The sequence below is a fragment of the Tricharina praecox genome (genome assembly GCF_024521635.1).
Source record: "Tricharina praecox strain CBS 144465 chromosome Unknown BZA05scaffold_21, whole genome shotgun sequence".
In the NCBI taxonomy this organism is placed as follows: Eukaryota; Fungi; Ascomycota; class Pezizomycetes; order Pezizales; family Pyronemataceae; genus Tricharina; species Tricharina praecox.
This window is the reverse complement of record NW_026250423.1, coordinates 417,797-437,783: the sequence shown is the minus strand read 5'-3', so window position 1 is coordinate 437,783 and position 19,987 is coordinate 417,797. Positions and strand designations below refer to the sequence as shown.

Genomic DNA, 19,987 nt, shown 5'->3' with positions numbered 1-19,987 from the left:
GAAGGCCATATGCTCACTTCAAAGTTTTCTATGAGACTCCGAATAGCTTTTCGCAGATCTCCAGTGCCGTGAGCTACCCTCACCCCGCCCTTTTCGCTCCAACAGCGCGGGGTGGTTTGCCCGTTTACCCCCCGTCCCTCACGATGTGCACTTCTCGCGATCCCGGTCGCTTTTTGGCTGGCTGACAAACCCTGAGCCCTCAGCCCTAGTTGATACATAACCGCGCCATATCGCTGCCAGTTCCCACTTGTACGTTTCCAGTTTCCAACGATGGGCCCGAAGGCCGAGGGGCGAATCTCGATGCGGCGATTATTGATTGAGTGACGAGTCCTGGCAACGAAAAAGCTGTGTGAGTCCACAACCGACACGTTTCCCAGGTCTGGTGTGCACTTTCCGTGGGAAACACTCGCTTATCTAGTCCATATCTGTCGGCAATCTGGTTGTGTGATTCGGCTCTGGCAATCTGGCATTGGCACCGACTGGCACTGACTGGCACTGACTGGCACATGAAGATGTATGTATATATGAGGTATGCAGTCCGCCCATCGATCGGTTGGTAGCTGAGAAACATTTAGCCTCTTGTCATTGCTGTCAGGAGATGTATGGGGGAAAGGGGGAGGGAAACGTGGGAGGGAGGGGAGGAGCCTGGTGTCATCTTGTCCGCGTATGTCGGATTGGGAGGGGGCTTGAAGTGTGTTTGGTCTTATGAACGCCGTTAAGCTAGGTATGTCCCTTCAAGAGAGCCTCGAAGTATAGTATGATATAGTGCGTAATCTACCGCTGCGATGTTTCTGTGTTTTGGCGCAAGTTGCAACAGAGGTTTGTTGGAACCGATTGCACAGGCAAAATGTAAACACGACCTGCGGTGCTACACCTGCAAAAAAACATATACTCCACCTATTGGATTTGGTCTCCCGGCTCCTCGCCAACGCCAACGTCAACGTCAAAGTTAATGCCACCGCAAAGTCGAATCCCCGAATCCTTGAATCTTCAGGCAATTCCAAGGCTCCGGGGAGTACGATGCTGGGACTAGGAACGCCAATAAGTACCGGTAGTGCACACAGTCATAGTCACGACCAGCAGCCAGCTCTATGGAAACTTTGAAGTCGGTCGTAACTGGAGTAATTTTTCCATGCATACTTTCCCTAACTTCCCACGATAACTGCCACTGTTCGGATCGGAAGGAGGTATGAAACCAAAAATAAACGACAGAGCATTGATACGGGAATCTACAGAGATCTTGGATGTGGAGTGCATATGATAGAAGTTTCAGATATACCTCACTCGTGGAACCAAGTCACAGCGCTGCGGTTCTTGTATGTAGACAGTAGCACATGTGAAACGTCTCCGATATTCTCTTTCCGCCATCTCTTTCGCCGGGTGCACAACACTCCACTCTTGCCGCAGTTGGAATTCTTCCATGATCACATCCACAAAGAACACACTTGCACTAGAGATACTCTTTCAAGCTCCGACACATACGCATAGCCCCAATTCGTGCCTCCACTTCCATTCCTATCATCCCATCCCACCATACCACATCACATCCCACTCGATCTCGCATCTAACATCCACCAAGATGCTGGTAACTGCGATCCGCTTCTCGAATCCTCACGCCCTCCGGATCGGAAACCGCGCCGGTGCATATCGCGGCTGTCCGCATGCATTTCTCACTCACAGCCACCACCACAAACTGGTGTGCCTCGGTACGCGGTTACGATAAAACGGAGGGTTGATGCATCAATCACACCTGCATTGCGAGCCTTGACGGAACTTTCGGGCGGTATCTCTGCCAGAGCGCGGGTCTGTACCCAGACAGCTTCGGAGGCACCAGCGGTTCGGAGCAGGGAAAGTGGAATACTTGCCCCTCCGGTGTGATCGTCGTGACTATGCATCGGTGCTTGCAGCAGAACCGGTTGTCGGCGCAGGTTCGTCGAACGTCTGGAATGCCACGGAAGGGATGGGAATTGGTGTTTGCCTTCATAAGCAGCTCGTAGTCGTCATCGTCGTCGTCCTCATCGTCCTCGCTGTCCTCGTCGTCATCGTCGTCATCGAAAGGGACCCAAGCGTGGTTTGGTGGGCGAGGTGGAAGAGCGGGGGGGGAACGAGAAGTAGTTTTAGCAGTGGGGCGAGGAGGAAGATCAGGAGGAGGAAGATCAGGAGGAGGAAGATCAGGAGGAGCGAGAGTGGGAGGAGAGGAAGAAGTATTAGTAGTAGGAGGAGGAGGAGGAAGAAGAAGAGGAAAAGGATGAGCGGAGGATATTTTCAAGTGAAACCCCTCGAGCCCAGACTTCAGCCCTTGCACAACCACCTTCCCCTCTCCCAAACATAGCTTCTCCAATCCTTCCACAGCGAAGTGCAGCTTCCCAAGCCCTTTCGAGAATGCCTCTTTAATGCCCAGACGCATGTTGATATCCGCGACTTCTGCTAGGCGGCGATTGATCGGGGACAGCCACCACATCATGTTGATCCTGGTAATGAACTGGCTGCAGTCGACTGGGACTGATCGCCAAATCTTCGGCTTCGACTGATGGATTGCAAGGACGAGCAGGATCTTCGGGGAGTCGCAGACGGGAATGACAGTCACCAAGCCAGCAGCTCTCTTGGCTATTGTTACTGCTGCGATGAATTCGTGCATCGCCCCGCAGAGCACAATCATTGTCTGGTTGGGCTGTAGAACCATGTCAATCATGCTACCGGAGGAAATTTGGTCAGTAAAGGTAGCGGACGGCACGCAGGGCGGACTCTTACCTGTCAGACGAACGAGGAGCAGGAGCAGTAGAAACCTCTATTTCCACGAATCTATCCAAGGGTTTTGACATGGTGAGTTGCGGTGTTGTTGATTGACTTGGGTGTTGAGTGCTGGTGTCAAGGTGTCAAGATGTGCTTAGGTGTTGAGTGCCGGTGTCAAGATGTCAAGATGTGCTGTGAATGTAGCTTGTAGGGAGGAGAAGGATGGTTTATCCCAACCAGTCGAGCTTAAATGCCCAAGCAAACCTGGAAGTGTAGCTCCACCTGTCCCAATTTAAGCTTAAAGCTTGCATAACTCTATTCGTTTCGATCTCCGCTGCTCATCGAAAGCTGCACTGCTAGTTTGACACCACAAACAAACACTAGACTATTCAACTGAAATCGTTGACGTGCGAAGGGCGGAGTGATACAAGAAGCAATCGCCAACTACGGATGAATGGCGAGGATGGATGGCGAGCTGTAGAAATGAATGGTGGCCAATCGGAATGACCTAGATTGATTTGGAAGATAAACTCATTCTAGTATGGATTTGGAACAACATATAGACTTTTTTTTTCTTGCTGAGCAATATGCAGACGAATACATATATGTGGCATCACTGGATAGCCTTCAGCGCTCGGACCCTTACAGAGGAAAGGTATCAATCAATTCACATGTAGACAAAGATCACCTATGTACAGTCATCCACCTTCTAGGCTGACTTCCTGTGCATCACGCCCGCACCTGCCTGGTGGCTTGGAAACACCAGTGTATCAGCCACGACAACATTCTCCTTCCTGCCAGCCACAAAAACCACGACCTCAGCAATGTCCTCAGCTGTCAGCGGATCCACGTCGCTATTCACTCGTTAGCCATGCGTCATTCGTCATCCTATGTACTTGAGGGAGCTTACGCATAGACAGCGTCGGCTTTCGCCTTGTCCCCACGGAACCTAACAACCGAGAACTCCGTCTCGACTTGTCCTGGGTCCACGACCATCACACGGATCTTCGTGGCGATCAACTCTTTCCTCAGGGAGTCCGAGAACGCACGGACGGCAGCCTTAGTAGCGCAGTATATTGATCCGCCAGCGTAGGGATCACGGCCGGCGATGGAGCCGATATTGATGATATCGCCCTTTCCGCCGCGTGCGTGGAAGATCTTCACGATTTGCTGGGTCAACTGCGCCGGGGGATATCTTTTAGTATGCGACGTGCAGAACCAAAGTGAGGACAGACGTACGCCGATGAGCCCGATCACGTTTGTAGTCATCATGATGTTCACGTCCTCCTCCGCGATCTCGCCGACTTTGTCCAAGCCCTTGACCAAACCGCTGCGACATGGAAACATTAGCACTGCCCCCCATACCAGCCCCATCCATAGGCTAGAAGACGTACGCATTATTAACCAAAACATCGATCGCTCTCCACTCCTCGGGCAATCCCTCTACAAAGCTGGCGACTTCCTTTGGATCCGAAACATCAAACTTCACCGGCAAGACCTTCGTACGTCCCTTACTCTCCTCCTCGATCTGTGCCGCCACCTCCTTCAGCGTATCGATCCTCCGTGCCGTCAGAATAAGCTTGATATCCGGCGCGGTCCTTGAGAACTCGAACGCGGTAGCCCGGCCGATCCCGGACGAAGCGCCGGTAATCAACACTGTCTTGCCGGAGAGACGGGTTCCCATAGCCGAAAGCGACATTGCGCGGAGGTGTGTAATGTTGTGAGTGAGGGTGCGTGTGATGAAGCGACGGAGCATGAGATGGAGAGCGAAAGATAACTTGTAAATGGTTTTACGATCACCCCTGGGTACTTTGTTGCGCGTGGGGTTGATAGGATGACGTGCGTGCGCTTTTGGTGGGGCGCCGAGCGTCGGCCCTTCGGCATTTGAGTCGCGACAAGCGAGGCGGGGGTTCGGCGTAAATAGCCTTTTTTGTTTGGGAGCTCATTAATTGCTTTTCGGCGTCAATAGCGTGCGTGCTGATTGGCCAACGAGAGTATGTACGAGTGATGGCCTTTGTAACAGCGAACCTGATGGGAACTGGAAGCAATGAACGGGTAGCTGGACTTGGTGGAAGCGCTGTTGATTTATCGTCGAACAAATCACGCCTAGATTCGCCTCCGAGAATCTTTTTTTATTTTTAGACTACATCCGAGTGCACTCATAAACCGGGTCGACTTCTTCGGCTCCCTCGGTGGACATCTGGGAACGGACCAGAACCAGCTGCGCATCCAGATTGCTGGGCGGTCCCATGCAATAATATGTAGTCATAGCGTATCACTCACAGATGTCTGATCTTTTCCAGAAATGCCTGGCCCAGCCCAACATAAGGCCGTCATACCGAGCCAGCGATCCGGAGGACTGTGGATAGGATGGGGAGGAAGGTGTACGCCGTCAGAGGTAATATCTGTGGTTTAAATACGACCATGATCAACCAAAACAACACAGACTGAAATCATCTTCAATACCCCTGGATTGCGTTGAATATCCTATTGCCCAGACTCAGCAGCCTCCCCCCTCACGAAATTCTCTTGGGAGCTCGATGGTGGTGGTGGTTGTGGCGGTGGAGGTGGGTATATACGAACACATCTGTTCGTCGGGCATACAGAATACCTACTCCTTTCGAATCACCAGCGCTGCAGCTAGAAAACAGCAAGTTTTCTCCATAGAACCACCCGCCCCCCATTTACATCCATTGATCTATCCATCTGTCTTCTGCCGCTGCACATATCCGCATCGACTCGACCGATGTTTCTAGCGATCTGTCGCCAGCCATGGCTTTTTGGGCCGTGAAATTAATCACCATATATCCGGTCTGTGGATCAGGGGCACATAGGAATAATACGCAGCACGGTACATACGAGGCCTTTGTCTCCCCCAGCCAGGTGTATCTGTCGATCATGGCTGTGGTTGTAATCATGGTGGTGGTGGTTATGATAGTTGTGGTGGCTAAATAATACAAATTTGCAAATGAAACAAAAAGATCCCGAAGGCAGGTTTCAGGCTGGATTCGGTATGGGCTTAGGATGCAGAATCTGTATATATTTCTACATACAAAGTGAAGGACGGTGAGAGTAAAGCATCCTACCGCCCTAATTCAATGGAGTGCTAGATTTCTGAAAAGATGCGGCCTTTCATGCAGGACCTGAGAACGAATAATCTTCCACGCATGGCCGAAGAATAAGCTGGCTCTTCATCCGGCGAAGAAAGATGGCCTATGGCGGGATTGAGATGGGGCTTGAACCATAGTGAGGATAGCGAAAAGAGACGACGACAATCACTTGCTCAATCAGGGGTAGAAACATCATTGATCGCCATGAATGAATCGAGAGATCTAAACAGGGAGCTTTGGATAGCTATAGCTGAGGTGCACGGGCTGAAGAGTGTGTTCTGCTATTGGAACACGGCAAACCGAGCTCGGAAGCCATGTGCGTGCTGGAAAGATGAGCATGCGTGAGACATGTGGATACCTGGCCGGAATAGTTCTTCTGTGCACCACTGGTATAATACCTATTGCGGTCAAACACTGCCATCTTGAGATCCATCACGCTTTCTTTTCGGCGTCGCATTCCTGTCCAGACAGGATATAAACCTCCCAAAATCTCCCCCAAAATCTCCCGGGACAACCCACCGACTTCCACCAACCTAGGTGCCCACATTCATTCTTCCACTCCTTTGTAAAAGCTCAGTCCACGGCCAACTTCTCCGTCACCATGAAGTTCACCGTCATTACCTCTCTCCTTGCTCTCGCCTCAACCCTCGTCCATGTCACTGCCGTCCCACAGCTGGATGACTGGCGCAACCGTGATCGTTGCCCGGACACGTAAGCCCTGATTATCTCGCAGAGATGGGTAGTATTAGTCTGACTGTTAGCAGTACCAAGTGGTTGTGGAAGCACCATACCATGACCCGCAGCTACACCAGGTACATCACTAAGTACAATGGGTACCATACTCGCACGCAGACCGTGACTTCGACGGGGTCGGGAACGACTACGGTCACCATTGTCAGACCTACCACGGCCACTGTCACCCGTACTGGTGATATCAGCACCGTCGTCATGACGAGCACGGTCGAAATCCCAGGCGAGGGAACGACCGTCACCATTCCCGGAACTGACGTCTTCACCGTCACTGTTCCTGGGCCCGGAACCACTTCGACGATTACGTCTAGGCCAATCGTCACCAGTACCGTATTTGTCCCAGTGTCGGGGTCGGGAACTATCAGTACCCTTATATCGACGATCACTGCGCCTGGGACTACCCGCACTATCACCTCGACGATCGCCGGTGAGGGGACGAATCGTACAGTCACTTCGACAATCACCGAGGCGGGGACGACTCGTACCGTCACCTCGACACTCACCAATGAGGGAATGAACCGCACAGTCACTTCGACGATCACCGGGGCGGGGACGACTCGTACCGTCATCTCAATGATCACCCGTGAGGGGACTAATCGTACAGTCACTTCGACGATCAACGGCCCTACCGTCACCCGCACTGTCCTGTCCACGATTTCGATCCCCGGTCTCCCTACTACCGTCACCACGACCATCACCGCCAGCGGAACAGGGTAAGAAACCATCCCCCGATCCCACGTACCCCAGCCCAGCTAACCCGCCCTCAGAGCCAACCCGGACCCCACAGCGACGCCTCCCGTGTGCACGCTCACCTCCGTGATCCGCAACAGCGGCTTCGAGGACTCCTCTGGCAACTCCTCTCCCTGGAACATAATCAGCTCTCAGGGCAACGGGCAGACCGACAACCGAGTAGGCGTGCCCGCCAACCCGACACGCAGCGGCACACGCAGCCTACTCTTCCGTATCCCTCGCTCTGACAACGCAAACAGCTTCATCACCATCGCGCAGAGCGTACGTATGTGCGTCGGCCGCCGCTACAACTTCTCGGCGTGGACGAGGAGCACCAATGCTGAGAGTAGGTGTGCGGCCACGTTCTCGATCGATGGGGTCACCCTCGCGACCTCGGATCCGAACAGCGCGTTGAGGACCTGGACGCAGACTACGGCGGAGTACATGCCAACTGTCGAGTTCCAGCCGGTTAGCGTCCGCGTCGTCTGTCCTGGCACCGCGGACGGGGCCGCCGAGGGCTTCGAAGATTTTTGGTTGGATGATGTGGAGATGACTTTGGCTGCGGAGGAGGATTAGGCTCCGCTTCAACCCGTGAGAGAGCTCGGGAGACGATGGCTACTTGTTTTTTTTTGTCTTTTTGATTTGGATCCATCTGCTTTCTATGGTGCTGGAGCGCCGAACCGTACCTAATATCTGTCATTAAAACATAATGGTTATACCTTTGCCCCTAGGGCGCCGACTCAACAAGTAGTCGCGGACGAAACTCTGTTGAACATGTTGACAGGATTATAATAGACTATCGGCGTCGATTTCCCGGCCGATTACGTCCCGCCAAGTTTAGATCTCCAGCTGTGGAACTTCAGGCCAATCAATAACTGATTATGAAGTTGGTTTTGTGGCAGCTGTCACTCCGGGCCCAACCACTAAAAGCTCAAGATCGTATGCAGGAAGCCGTAGTCATGTACTGTAGATCACCCGGTTGTGCCCACACGTCGGTCATTATGCAGAAAATGTACAACACAGTGGTAGATGTGATGGTTCTAGACCCGTGTAATGATTGGGAGCTCGGACAGATTTGCTTCAGCTCACGTACTCGACGCAAGCTAGTACAGCTGCTGCTATGGCAAGAATACCCCATGTATGACCGACTCCTGAGACCCCCGCTATGTATAACCTTTAAACATTACACACATTATCCGTCAATCTTCAAGTCCTTAATTCCGTGCGTCAATTCTGCCTGTTCAGGTGCCGGAGCAGGAACCTGCTTCTCCTTCACCTCGCTTCCGCCCTGGTGTCTCGCCTCTGTATTCGCCTCTGCCTCGGCCGTTTGAGTCTCGGTTGGCTCATCCATCTCCCCCTCATCAGCGACCCTCTTCCCCTTCGTCTGCCTCTCCACTTCCTCAACCAAACTCTCTACAAACTCCTTATCGGTGCCCACCAGCGTGATGGTATTCCATTTTTGTCCCCATCTCGGATAGCTCCCCACTTTCACCCCTTTCGCCGCAACCCTCTCCTGCAGCTTAGTCAAGAATTCTGCGATGTCACTCTCCACCAATGGCGTCGAGATCAGCACACGCGTCGCCTTCAACTCCTGATCAATCCTTTTATCCTCCAAGAGCACACTCTTCAGTCCCTCCAGCATCTGTACAAAGATCCTCGGGATGCCCGGGAGAACGTGGACATTATGGTTCACTACCGCAATGGGAACCCACAGGTCCTCCGCAACATAGATCACCTTCGTCTTCGGTCCGGACGGCAACATGGCCATGCGCATCCGCGCCGTCAGGGTAGCCGAGGGCGTATCCCAATCGTACGGCGGGGCGTTAGGTCTAGCCTTAACTATCCTCCGCATGCGCTCCGCGGTCTCCTTGTGCAGCTCCAGCGGGGAATCGAAAGCCGCCGCGAGTGCGGGGTAGGTAATATCATCGTGCGTCTACCGTTCCCTCGTCAATCAGCCCCACTCCCCCACCCTCACCCCGACTCAACCTCGGGAATGAAAAACCAACCGGCCCTATTCCGCCCGACGTGACGACGAAATCGTAGTTTGCCGACATCCGGCGCGCGGCTTCGACGATTTCGCTCTCCTCGTCGGAGATAACCTCAATGCGCTTCAGCTCGATGCCGAGGTCGAAACAGTACTTGGCGAAGTACGCGGAGTTCGTGTCGACCGTCTATTCCTCTCGCCTCGTCAGCCCACTGCCATTTCCCCCTCCTCCCCACCACCACACACCTTGCCGTTCAACACCTCATCACCGATAATGAGACACGCCGCGGTCCGGATAGACTTGTTGAATGGGTCTGACATCGTGCGGAGGCTGGAGATTGAGGGGCGGCGGACTAGGTGGTGGGTAACTTGCGAGAGTCGGGAGAGCATCCGATATATGTAAAGATCTCGATGAATGAATGCGCGGTGGTGGGGTGGTGCTGGAGGTGGATTTAGCTATCACGCACTGGGCCACTGCTGCGTCCATTCTTCGGCAGTTCCCGACGGCACTAACAGTTACGGCAGCTTTCCGTCACCATCTTCTTCTTCCTCGGCGCAAATGTTCCGCGACTTTGGGAGAACGCTCACTTCACCGGAAAACTGGTGGCCGAGTCCTCCGGTCAGTCACAATAGAGCTATACAGATTCCATTGGGCCTGATGCGCACAGAAGCGCGCGGAATCGCAGACCGATGGAATTTTTTGGTCGTGGAGCTGTAGTTACTGGGAACACCCCCGGTAGTCAAAGGATTCCCGATCTTTACACTCCTTGACATTGCGAGCGAGATCGCCCTATTATTATGAGAACAAACAGCAACTACCACTGTGAGAATTCGAACCAAAAATCGGTCCGCAAAAGTTCTCCTTTTCGAACTAGTTCCAGGAATGAGTGATTTTAATTGAGGTCACAATGCACTGCCTAGCATGCTGTACTTTACCAATGAAGAGCCCGCAGCTCTACCTAGTACATACCTCACCAGGAATCTTCTTGTTTCCAATCGAATGCAGTGATGATCCCCGAAATGGGTTGTTTACGCCACCAAGAATCACGACTCCGTGGCGCAACGGTAGCGCGTCAGATTCCAGACCTGAAGGCTGCGTGTTCAAATCACGTCGGGGTCACTCATCCTTTTGCCAGCTAGTCCATTTGTTGTTTTTGACTGGTTCTTCGGGCCGGATGTCACGTTGTTCTAACCATTGTTGTCACTACCACCTACATCAAATCCCCCAATCGAAAAAGAATTACAAACAGTATTCATCCAAAGTTCCCTCACTTGGTATCAAGGTATCATCGAACACGACTGAAAAACTGCCAAGCGCCAACCCAACTCCAAAACAAATCCCCTCGGAACTCAGAACCCCTCCCATCTAGTCCCCAGCTTAACCCCCTTCCCCAGGAGAACGGTCCTTATCTCAATTGCACGCTTCCGACAATCCTCCGCAGTGCGATGCTTCAAGACCTGCTGATTGTCGAGCAGTATCTCGTGCCACCTGTCTTTACCCCTGTGCTCGTCCACCCCATCGATGATGGCACCGAGCTCCTTTTCGGTCCACGGTCTCTCTTTGACAAACGGGGCAGGAGCAGGAGCGGGAGCGGGAGCGTCGTAGTGATCCTCTCCTTCATCGACCTCCGCCCAAGCGGCCGCTACCGTGGAAGCCGCCGAGGTGCGGGTGGTGGAGGCAGTTGTCCGGCGGCCCGAAACTTGGAGCTTGGAGGCGATTGTGCGGCGACCCGGCTCTTGGAGGTTGGTGGCCGTTGTTCGCCGACTTGGAACGAGAGGGCTGGGCGCCGTTGTTCGTCGGTTCTCAGCCTGAACGTTGAAAGCTGCTGTCCGCCGGCCTGGGACGGGAAAGCTGGAAGTTGTAGTCCGCCGAGTCGGAATTTGGGCGCTGGGGAGTCTGCTCGCCTTCTGCTGTTTGACATCTTCTATCTCCTCCCGTCTTGCTCGCACCGCCGCATAGTACCTCTCGGTTTGTCTCTGGGCCCGTTTCTGGGCCTCTCTGTGACTCATCTCTTCCTCGAATTTCTCTCTCTCCAAGGCGTACTTGCGTATCTGGGCTTTGGTGGTTCGCCGCTCTTTCGCCTTTTCCATGGATTTGTATTGCATACTTTTGAAAGCCTTTTCGATGACCTCAATGCACGCAGTCTGGCCCTTTGACCGGGCAGACTGGCGGGTGAGCATCTCCGCTATGAAATTCTCATCGGCCATCTGCACCTCCCGCATCACCTTTAGTGTCTTGTCGAGATACTCCAGCGTGGCATCTTTGTTTTTGGTTTTCCCGGCACAAAGGTCGGTAATGATATTGTCGATTTGTGTAAGATAACCTTCCTTGGATACTCGCGAAAGAGTGTTTAAGCCCGAGGAGCGAGTGATGTACTCGTCGATGAGATTCCGCTCGGCTTCGAGGTGCTTTTCCAGTTCTCTGAGACGCTCCAGTGGGTCGGGGAATTCGTCCAGTAGCCCATCAGCTCCTTCGGATTGTAGATGCTCTTCGTATTCCTTGGCTGCGGCATGGGACGTCTTAGCGGAGTTGCGGCAGTTCTTGCGAGGCGCTTTCTGTGGGGGTGAAGAGTGTGCATCACTATCTTCGTCTTCGCTGGGATCCTCCCACCCTCCTTCATCCTCCGGCTCCTCTTCACCAACCAGAGTAGTCTCCTGACCTTCTAGATCTTCCTCGGTAGCTACTTCTGGCGGTGGCGGCGGCGGTGGTGGCTTAGCTAAAGTCTTGCCTTTCGAGCTCCCTTTACTATCCGTTTTCTCTGCAGTTGGCGGCAGTTTCGACGGAGGCTTCAAGTTTTTCGATAGTTTGAGTGGGTGGCTCGTAATACCTTCCCTGTTGGCTTCGTCGCCCGCTTCTTCTTCCTCTTCTTCCTCTTCTTCTTCCTCCTCTTCTTCCTCCCCCTCTTCTTCCTCCTCTTCTTCCTCCTTTTCTTCCTCCTCCTCTTCCTCCTCCTCCTCTTCCTCCTCCTCCTCTTCTTCATCTTCTTCGGTTGGCCGCGACTTCGCCGATGGCTTTGTCGATTTCTTAGGAATACTCGGCGGCGGTGAATTTTCTCGGCGAGAACCTCCCCTAGCACCAAAGAGTCCATTGAGCACATCATCCATATCGCTCTCCCTCCTGTCAGCCTTATCATCCGCGTTACTCTTGCCGCTGAAAATGACTACCGAAACACTGGATTGTCTTCGCTTCTGTCTGGCAGGTGTTTTCGACTGAACGCCCGCCACTGGCTCTGGTGTTTCTTGCGCAGCAGGTATCGCATTACCGGCATCTTCGTCCCCTTTGCCCCGAACCACCGGCTCCATTTCTTCGCCCGTCACCTTCTTCGCCGCCGCCTCCTTCCCCTTCCCCTTCCCTTTTCCCGGTGGCCTTCCGCGCCCTCTCTTTGCCGAGGGATGGGGAGGATCGGAAGGCCCGCCCTCCTGAGCCGCCACATTCTCACTAGGAGGAAGCGCCGTTGAATTCTTTGCCTGCCCGGACCGCAATGTCTCGCTGTGTGCCACAGCAATTCTCTTCCCCTTCGTCGCCTTCTTCCATTTTCTTCCAATTTCCTCTTCCTCTTCCTCTTCCTCTTCCTCTTCCTCCTCTCTATCCGCCGGCGCCTTCTGCGCCGCCGAGTTCTGTGCCTCCTCAGCCCGCGATCTCAAAGTCCCCTTGCCTTTCGCCTCCTTCAGCTTGCTCGCCACCCCGCTCCCGCTCCCGCTTCCCCTCTTCGCGCCCTTCTTGGCCGCAGCTTGTTTCGGCTTCACCATCCGCCGCTTCTTGGGAGGACTCGCCTCGTCGCCGCTTGGGAGGTCGTACACATCGACGCCCCGGACCTTGGACGACTTCCGCGTCTGCACCGCGTGGTCCGACGACGCACGTGCAGCAGCCTCCGCATGCGAGGGGCGGTCGCGCTTTCTTTTAGGCGGTGGCATTGATAGCTCTTCGTCTTTTTCTATTCCTGAGCCGTCAGTGTCGTGGATGGTGATGGTGGCCGTGGCAGTGGTCGTTGGTGGACGTCTGGGTTTCGGCTTGCTAGCCGACATTGCGACGTCGTTGAGTAGCTGGGCCGAGGGCGTGACGGAGCGCAATTCCGAGTCGGAGTTGAACTCGAACGCGAGTGGGGACGAAGTCGTGTTCATCTCGCAAAGAAAAAATCAATTCACGGCCGTCGTACGGAGTGTGCGTTGGTTGTTTGTAACGTGATGGGAGGGAGACGGAACGCGTCCACATGGTGCGGCGGCGGGGGTCCACCGCTCTGTGTGGTTATGCACCCTAACGTACGCGAGAATTAGCGGGTTGGGGGTCCGTGCGTATGTACTCACTACAATTCAACTATGTACGAGTGCATATCGTGAGTACGCACGAAAAACACAACAACAAGAAGGCGAAATATTCTTCTTTTATTCCATGGACTCTAGAGACTTTAGCTGATAACTATCTATCGCACCGGACAAAGAAGGACTTGCACGGCGGTCAAATTGTTGCTGCTCGAACAGTGAGCCAAGCCAACCAGCCAACCGATAGATCGCAGACTGCGAGTCTGCGGCACAGGAGAAACCCGTCAGCACGGCACGTCCAGTCAATTCAGCACTATCCAGCAACAGACTCGCAGCAATACCATCGGTAGCCGGTTGTCATGTTCTACCCAGTGTGCTCGGTAGCCGGTTGTCATGTTCTACCCAGTGTGCTCGGTAGCCAGCCCATAGCCTACCTAGATGGGCTCACTTCTGTGAAATCCAGTAACATTTATATCATGTATATTTCTACCCGCTACCTGCTTCCCCGCTTTCATCTACGTCTACCTATATCTATCTAGATAGACACTCTCTGAACGGAACTTGTTGCTGGAGATGATTCATCTATATACCGAGTGGTCACCCAGCGCTCGGAAACTGAGGTTTTCAAACTGTATTTCAATTTTCTATGGTATACAAAACGCAGCTAACAACCGAGAAGGCCCTTAGTCTTCCTCATCCTCCTCCTGCATCTCCTCCTTGTCTTGTTCCATTTCCTCCTTGTCTTCTTCGTTCTGCTCTTGATCCTGCTCCTGCTCTTGATCCTGCTCCTGCTCTTGATCCTGCTCCTGCTCTTGATCCTGCTCCTCGTCTTGATCCTGCTGCTCATCTTCTTCCTTCTCCTCCTCCTCCCGCTGCGCCTCCCCCTCTTGCGCCTCCGCCTGGCTCTCCTGCTCCTCCCCCCTGACCGCCTCCAAGTCCATCTCCTCGAAGTCCAGCTCCACCGGCCACTGGACGTCGGCCCCAGCAGGCACGGTAATGCCCACAGCCACCACGGCGCTCGGGGCGCGCTTCTTGCCGCCAGGCAGGCGGTAGAAGCGCGCACCCTCGACGAGCGCGGTGTGCCCGCTTCTCCCCATCTCGGGGGGGGGGGGGGGGGCCGAGCCGCACCATGGTGCTGTGCTGGGCTTGAGGGCGTAGGCGTAGGTCTTCGGCCCTTCGGGGCGCGCGCGGACTTGGAGGTCTGCGGGCACCATGTCAGATGCCCGTGCGTGGGATAGGTGTATGGGTTGTGTTGGGTTGGCCCTACCTTGGTGGCCTTGCGGCGGCGGCAGCGCACACGGGGTGCGCTTGCGCTTGCGCAGGTTGTAGTTGTGGCCGGGAATCTCTGAGAATCTCTGAGAGAATCTCTGAGAGAGATCTTCAGTTTATTTCGCATGAAGCCTATCTAGACTACGGCGAAGCCAGGCATCTCTGGTGGTTGCCTATCGTGTTGGCATTCGTTCGTTATTCGCGGATCGCGAGTGAGGATGTGTGATAAGCCGGATCTACTCTACTAGGTATACTTACTCACTTGAGATGGTGGACTCGTGGAAGTTCGACATTCGAATGTGGCGTTGGAGTTGGCGCAGAGAGTTGCGTGAATGTGGGAATGTGAGATGTTTGTGGTGAAGAGAGGAAGAGAGGAAGAGATGTTTGTGGTGAAGAGAAGAAGAGATGAATAGGTGAAGAGGAGAAGAAGAAGAAGAGAAGTGGGTGGGTGGTGGGCGTGGGGTTTTATAGGTAGGCGTGTTTGTTCCGTGCCCCAGCGGCTAAGCTTGAGACCTATCTGATGCGGGCGAGTTTTAATCGCAGATGGTGAGCGCAGGTCTAGTACCTAGTAGTAGCCTCGCGGGGCTACCGGTATTCAACCCCACCGGGCGGCGATAATTGCCGCCTGCAAGTTGCGCCGTCCGGACATCTGATCACATCTTTCCACCGATTGCACAAAGCTTTCTAGAAGGTTCCCTACCATGACGGAGTAAACATCTCCTCCCTGAGCCCCCTCAGCGGGAATTACGCTCAGGGCGAAACCAGCAGCAGGAGCGGCGGCGGCTTCCTGAATTTCCCCCACCTTGGACTTGTGTCTGGAATACTAGCTGAGGATACGCAGGTACTAGGCAGGGGCTTCGTTTCCTTGCTATCACACAATCATACAGACAAATGGGTTATGGATTACGAAGACACGCTTTTGCGAGGGCTCTTTACCAGTAGCCAATGCCTCTCCAGGCCTGACGAGAAAGAAAGCACACAGCACATCGAGAAGAGAGCGGAGATGGGGGGTTGGCCGTCTATTCGATAGGTGATGATCAAGAAAGAAGAAGAAGAAGAAGGAGAAGAAACCTCGCCATGCCAACCACCATTGATGCGCACTACTAACCACAATGCACATTCGTTTTCTCCTGCCGACAGGAGTCCTCTTTCACTTCCTTCTCTCGCCGACAGCTCCTCCATCACTCCACCACAAAGCCGTTTAGTCCGCCATCTGTGGGAAACGACATAAGCTGGATGAGGATATTTCGCACTCTTCAGTGGCTTCCGACCTAGGTAAGTAGCTGCTGGTCACAATCTTTAGACTGGCAGCTCCGATTCGAGTCGTCGCTTCAGTGATTCGTGGTTTCATTCGTATGAAAGACCTGTTCACGACAACTATACGGTTACTCCCCGAGGACGCAATGGCCGCGGCAGGGGCCAGCCAGCTCGGGTTCCAGATCGTATGGCTCTGGATATTTTGCGAGGACGGCTGGGTACCGGTATCCTTCGCCGGGTGAATGAGCAACTTGGTTATAACTTATTCGCAATCCGGAATAGAAGAGTAATATGGTCGGTGCGTAGGATGTATGCATAATTGAAACTCGAGACCCCCCGTGGGCCATCTCCCGTTGTACTTTTTTTCCTTCTTTTCTTCTTTTCTTTTTCGGTTTCATCATAATTCATTATGCATTCGACCTATATATCAAGAACATGGCATACCCGCATTTTGCGTTGCTTTTTTCGCTTTTGTTTTTCGTTTATTCGTACTGCATGGCAAGTCCGAAATCCTGGTCCTGCCCATGCGGTACTTGTTACATTTCCCGTTTCTTAGCGATTGTCGTTTTTCGCCGTGGTGAATACCTGCGAGTGATGCGTCATGCATGGACCTTATCGAGATAAGACGTGGGTCCATACTATACTTGGTTATCCGAAGGTACCATACAACATCAAGGCGATGTCCATCATCCACAAGCGAAGTCGGACCGGAAAATAGTCCCCGGGTTACAGGGTCTCAGGTTATCAGGTTGGCTCTGACGCACAAATTTCCAACGACGTCGACGAGAAGAGAAACCTTTGCTGGAGGTGTACCGTAAACGATAAATGTTTGGCACCTACCAACCACCCAGAGATAACTAGGCGCACATGCCAGGTCCCGATAAGTACTTCTTACCTTGCTACGCTCCTACCACTGTGCCACTGTACCATATTTGGGCCAAGCCGAGCATCGCTGGAGGGCCAGCCATAGAGCGGACTCCACATTACCCACCTAACGGTATGTACAATGTACACTCGTCGTGGAATCCACAAGCCAGCCAGCGCTCCCTTACAATCTCGAACGTGTTCGCATTCTAGGGGGACAACGTGGTCACTGGTCAACCTGTCGCCTTCTCCGTGCCTCACGGAGACACCGCCTCATCTTTTTCTAGGTATGTAGGATGTTGGTATGTGCCTGCTGTCGATATCGTCCGTAGTCGTAGTCGTGGCCGTGGCCGTAGTCGTAGTCGTAGTCGAAATCAGCTTATCGAACGCAGCACGGCTCGTTCGCTCGTCCGCCCTGGCGACGTAGGTATGTAGGAGACGATCCCATGGGCCACCGCTAGGTACCCCGGCTAGGTGGTTGGGTAGGGCTACGCAATCGATATCTGCAACGTCCGAGTTCGCAGTCTTTTCGATTTTCGACACGGCCCGTCATCTCCTGCTGTCACTGTGCATAGTAGAGATCGGATTCGCCCTCCGGTTCGGCCGCAGCGCAGACAAGATAAGATATGTGCGTTGGGACAGCCCCAAAAACGGATCGATCCGGGTCCGTGATGGCAGCGGGTGTTGCGCACTCACTGCTCGCTGTCCGCTCGGTGTCCGCTGTCGCGGCACCGGTTACACGACGGAACGGAGTAATGCATTACATAAGCCACAAGCGTGCTCTTTGCGGAGTGCCGTAGTGACCTTCGTTAAAGCTGAGGCAGTGAGCGGGCCCCGCGTGCGAGTCTGCGACCTGTCTGTCTGTCTGTCTGTCTGTCTGTCTGTCTGCAGCAGATCGCGGTGACGGCGATGCTGATGCTGACGCTGACGCTGCCTAGCCTCCTTTCGGGCGGCACTACCGGTATGTATGTAGAGTAACCACATACTTCGCCGTCGTGTGTGTCCTGGGGAGGGGGAGGGGTCGGAGGGGAGGGGAGGGAGGGGGGGAGGGGAGGGAGGGGGGAGGGGAGGGAGGGGGGAGGGGGAAGAGATGGTGCTGACTCGAGCTCCCCACTGCCCACTGCCCCACAGCCCACAGCCTACATACTTCCCTACGCTTTCACATGCGAGGGTTTGATGTTTCTGGTGCGATCCGGCGGTGGTGCTGCTGCGGCGGCGGCGGTTCAGGCGCGCGAGGAGGAGAACAGGCAGCGCAGGTTTCGGTTTCTCCTTTGAGCCAGCTGCACGACCACGCACGCACGCAGCTTGAGGTCTCGTGAAGAGGAGGGATCGCATCGTAGAGTGGATGTCGTGCTGCTGCGTCTCGAGTCGAGTCGAGTGGTTGGGTGGGGTTGGGGTGGTTTTTTTGCGCGCACATGCTCATGCTCATGCTGGTGCTGGTGCTGGTGCCGATGTGCTCGATGGAGTGAAGCCCGGCTACCGAACGTGTGGTCGAGTGTACATGCTCCGGTTTTTTTTTCTTTCCTTCGTTTTTTTCCCTCTGTTTCTTTCATTTCCTTGCATGTGGCCGGCGTCCGTCGGGTATCTGCCTGGAATGCAGACATGCACACCAGACGAGTCACATCCAGATGGATGCATAGACAAAAATTTCGATTTCATCCGTGCTGGTTCGAGGGGGGTGTAGGTGCGTAGGATGTAGGTGGTTGTCGTAGTTCGAGAAGATGGATCTGCCGCTGCATCAACCTTGAGTGGATGCTGTGCTCGGGTTATCTGGGTGGAGGGGGCGACCTAGATGGAGACAGGTTGGAGAGGCTGGCCGTGTGTTTCGTCATCGAGAGGATTTGGGATGGAGACAAGTCAGTGACTTCTTGCTCGGTCGAAGTTTTGGCTGGATAAGTCGACCGATCGCGCCCAGAGTACCTTCATACATATACCCACAGCGTGCAGGCCAGGGGAACGTCAGTCCAGGGGGATAACCAACGTCACGCGACGACGTTCGGATAGTTCAGTGCTGCGAGTCTGCGAGTCTGCGACGACCCCACAGTCCACATCCACACCACACCTGTCACACACACATTCTGCCATCACGCCGACATTCTTCCGCGCACCCGTCTTCACGTGTCCACATGTCTGCTGCGCGCTGGGCTGGCTGGCTGCTAGTGGTATGCAGGTCATGTTTTCTCTTGTGTAGCCGTACCTACTTCTTCACTTGTGGGCAGATACCTCATCGCACAGCTGCGGTCGGTAGATGCGGTCTTGTTTGCAATGCTGGTTCCTGGTTGTGGGATTCGCTCCGATTCGGTACATTGGGGATGCTGGTCGCTGTTGGAAGTCCCGACGCCCAGCGAGCTATATACACCGAGCAACTGCGAGCTATGGTGCCCAAGCACTCTGCCTACTCTACCTATACACCGCGCATAGTGCACTCTACGCTATGCGACTGTATTGCACTATGGGTATTGTGTCTACAGACTATGGAAACGACTCCGTTGGTTACTGCTTGCCGCTCTATGCGCTGCTTCGTGCATTATCGATTCGTACATATCGTCGCATTCTGATTCATGTACTAGTAGAGTACAGTAGCTCCACCCCCGAACTGACACGCCCAACTGTCTTGACTCTGCTGCGAGAGTATCCAAGTATGTACGACTAGTAGTAATCCATAGAGCTCCTCGTGCTGGGACTCGCCCGCCGTAATTGCTACCCACCCCTCCAGCCACGCATTTGCCCATCCATACCCTCGCCCGTCCATCCATCCATACCCTCGCCCGTCCATCCATCCATACCCTCCCCCATCCCCATAGCACGCTCCCCGTCCTCCTCCTCATCCTCCTCATCCTGCTGCAGGCCAGCATCATCCACTCGCAAACCCGCAATACCCACCCACCCACCCATACACCCACCCCTAGCTCACGAACTTGTCGCACTCCCGACAAGCACAAGACCTTCTCTCGGCCCCGTCCAATTGGCTGGCTCCAGGAACCTGGGGAAGAGGGAGGGAAGGGAATACTCCGGTTAGGTGTGCAGCTGA

General features: G+C 54.1%; 6 protein-coding genes and 1 non-coding gene across 7 annotated transcripts; 3 read left to right on the top strand and 4 right to left on the bottom strand.

The window, feature by feature from the left end:
• Positions 1-1,345: 1,345 nt before the first annotated feature.
• Positions 1,346-2,822, bottom strand: BZA05DRAFT_457659 (uncharacterized protein; the record flags this gene model as incomplete). The annotated part of the gene is made up of 2 exons (XM_051487581.1): positions 1,346-2,693; positions 2,752-2,822. The coding sequence occupies 2 exons, from the start codon at positions 2,820-2,822 to the stop codon at positions 1,745-1,747; spliced, it is 1,020 nt and encodes a 339-aa protein (XP_051337371.1). The 3' UTR covers positions 1,346-1,744.
• Positions 2,823-3,442: 620 nt separating this feature from the next.
• BZA05DRAFT_426609 (uncharacterized protein) lies at positions 3,443-4,432 on the bottom strand (the record flags this gene model as incomplete). The annotated part of the gene is made up of 4 exons (XM_051486019.1): positions 3,443-3,587; positions 3,644-3,912; positions 3,973-4,063; positions 4,128-4,432. 4 exons carry the CDS (start codon positions 4,430-4,432, stop codon positions 3,443-3,445), a joined length of 810 nt encoding a protein of 269 aa, XP_051337370.1.
• Positions 4,433-6,444: 2,012 nt separating this feature from the next.
• On the top strand, positions 6,445-8,237 carry BZA05DRAFT_437914 (uncharacterized protein; the record flags this gene model as incomplete). The annotated part of the gene is made up of 3 exons (XM_051486468.1): positions 6,445-6,554; positions 6,608-7,306; positions 7,361-8,237. The coding sequence occupies 3 exons, from the start codon at positions 6,445-6,447 to the stop codon at positions 7,896-7,898; spliced, it is 1,347 nt and encodes a 448-aa protein (XP_051337369.1). The 3' UTR covers positions 7,899-8,237.
• Positions 8,238-8,306: 69 nt separating this feature from the next.
• Positions 8,307-10,052, bottom strand: BZA05DRAFT_405199 (molybdopterin binding domain protein). The gene is made up of 3 exons (XM_051484394.1): positions 9,553-10,052; positions 9,329-9,493; positions 8,307-9,255 (listed from the first exon to the last, which is right to left on the bottom strand). Exons 1-3 carry the CDS (start codon positions 9,694-9,696, stop codon positions 8,515-8,517), a joined length of 1,050 nt encoding a protein of 349 aa, XP_051337368.1. The 5' UTR covers positions 9,697-10,052; the 3' UTR covers positions 8,307-8,514.
• Positions 10,053-10,354: 302 nt separating this feature from the next.
• BZA05DRAFT_t236 lies at positions 10,355-10,426 on the top strand. Its single transcript has one exon. It is a non-coding gene; the product is annotated as a tRNA-Trp (tRNA).
• Positions 10,427-12,802: 2,376 nt separating this feature from the next.
• On the top strand, positions 12,803-13,534 carry BZA05DRAFT_405197 (uncharacterized protein; the record flags this gene model as incomplete). Its single annotated transcript, XM_051484393.1, has 1 exon — positions 12,803-13,534. A coding segment is annotated over exon 1 (220 nt), but the record flags the coding sequence as incomplete, so codon positions are not given.
• Positions 13,535-14,249: 715 nt separating this feature from the next.
• Positions 14,250-14,780, bottom strand: BZA05DRAFT_420609 (uncharacterized protein; the record flags this gene model as incomplete). The annotated part of the gene is made up of 1 exon (XM_051485652.1): positions 14,250-14,780. The coding sequence occupies one exon, from the start codon at positions 14,778-14,780 to the stop codon at positions 14,250-14,252; it is 531 nt and encodes a 176-aa protein (XP_051337366.1).
• Between the last annotated feature and the right edge of the window lie 5,207 nt (positions 14,781-19,987).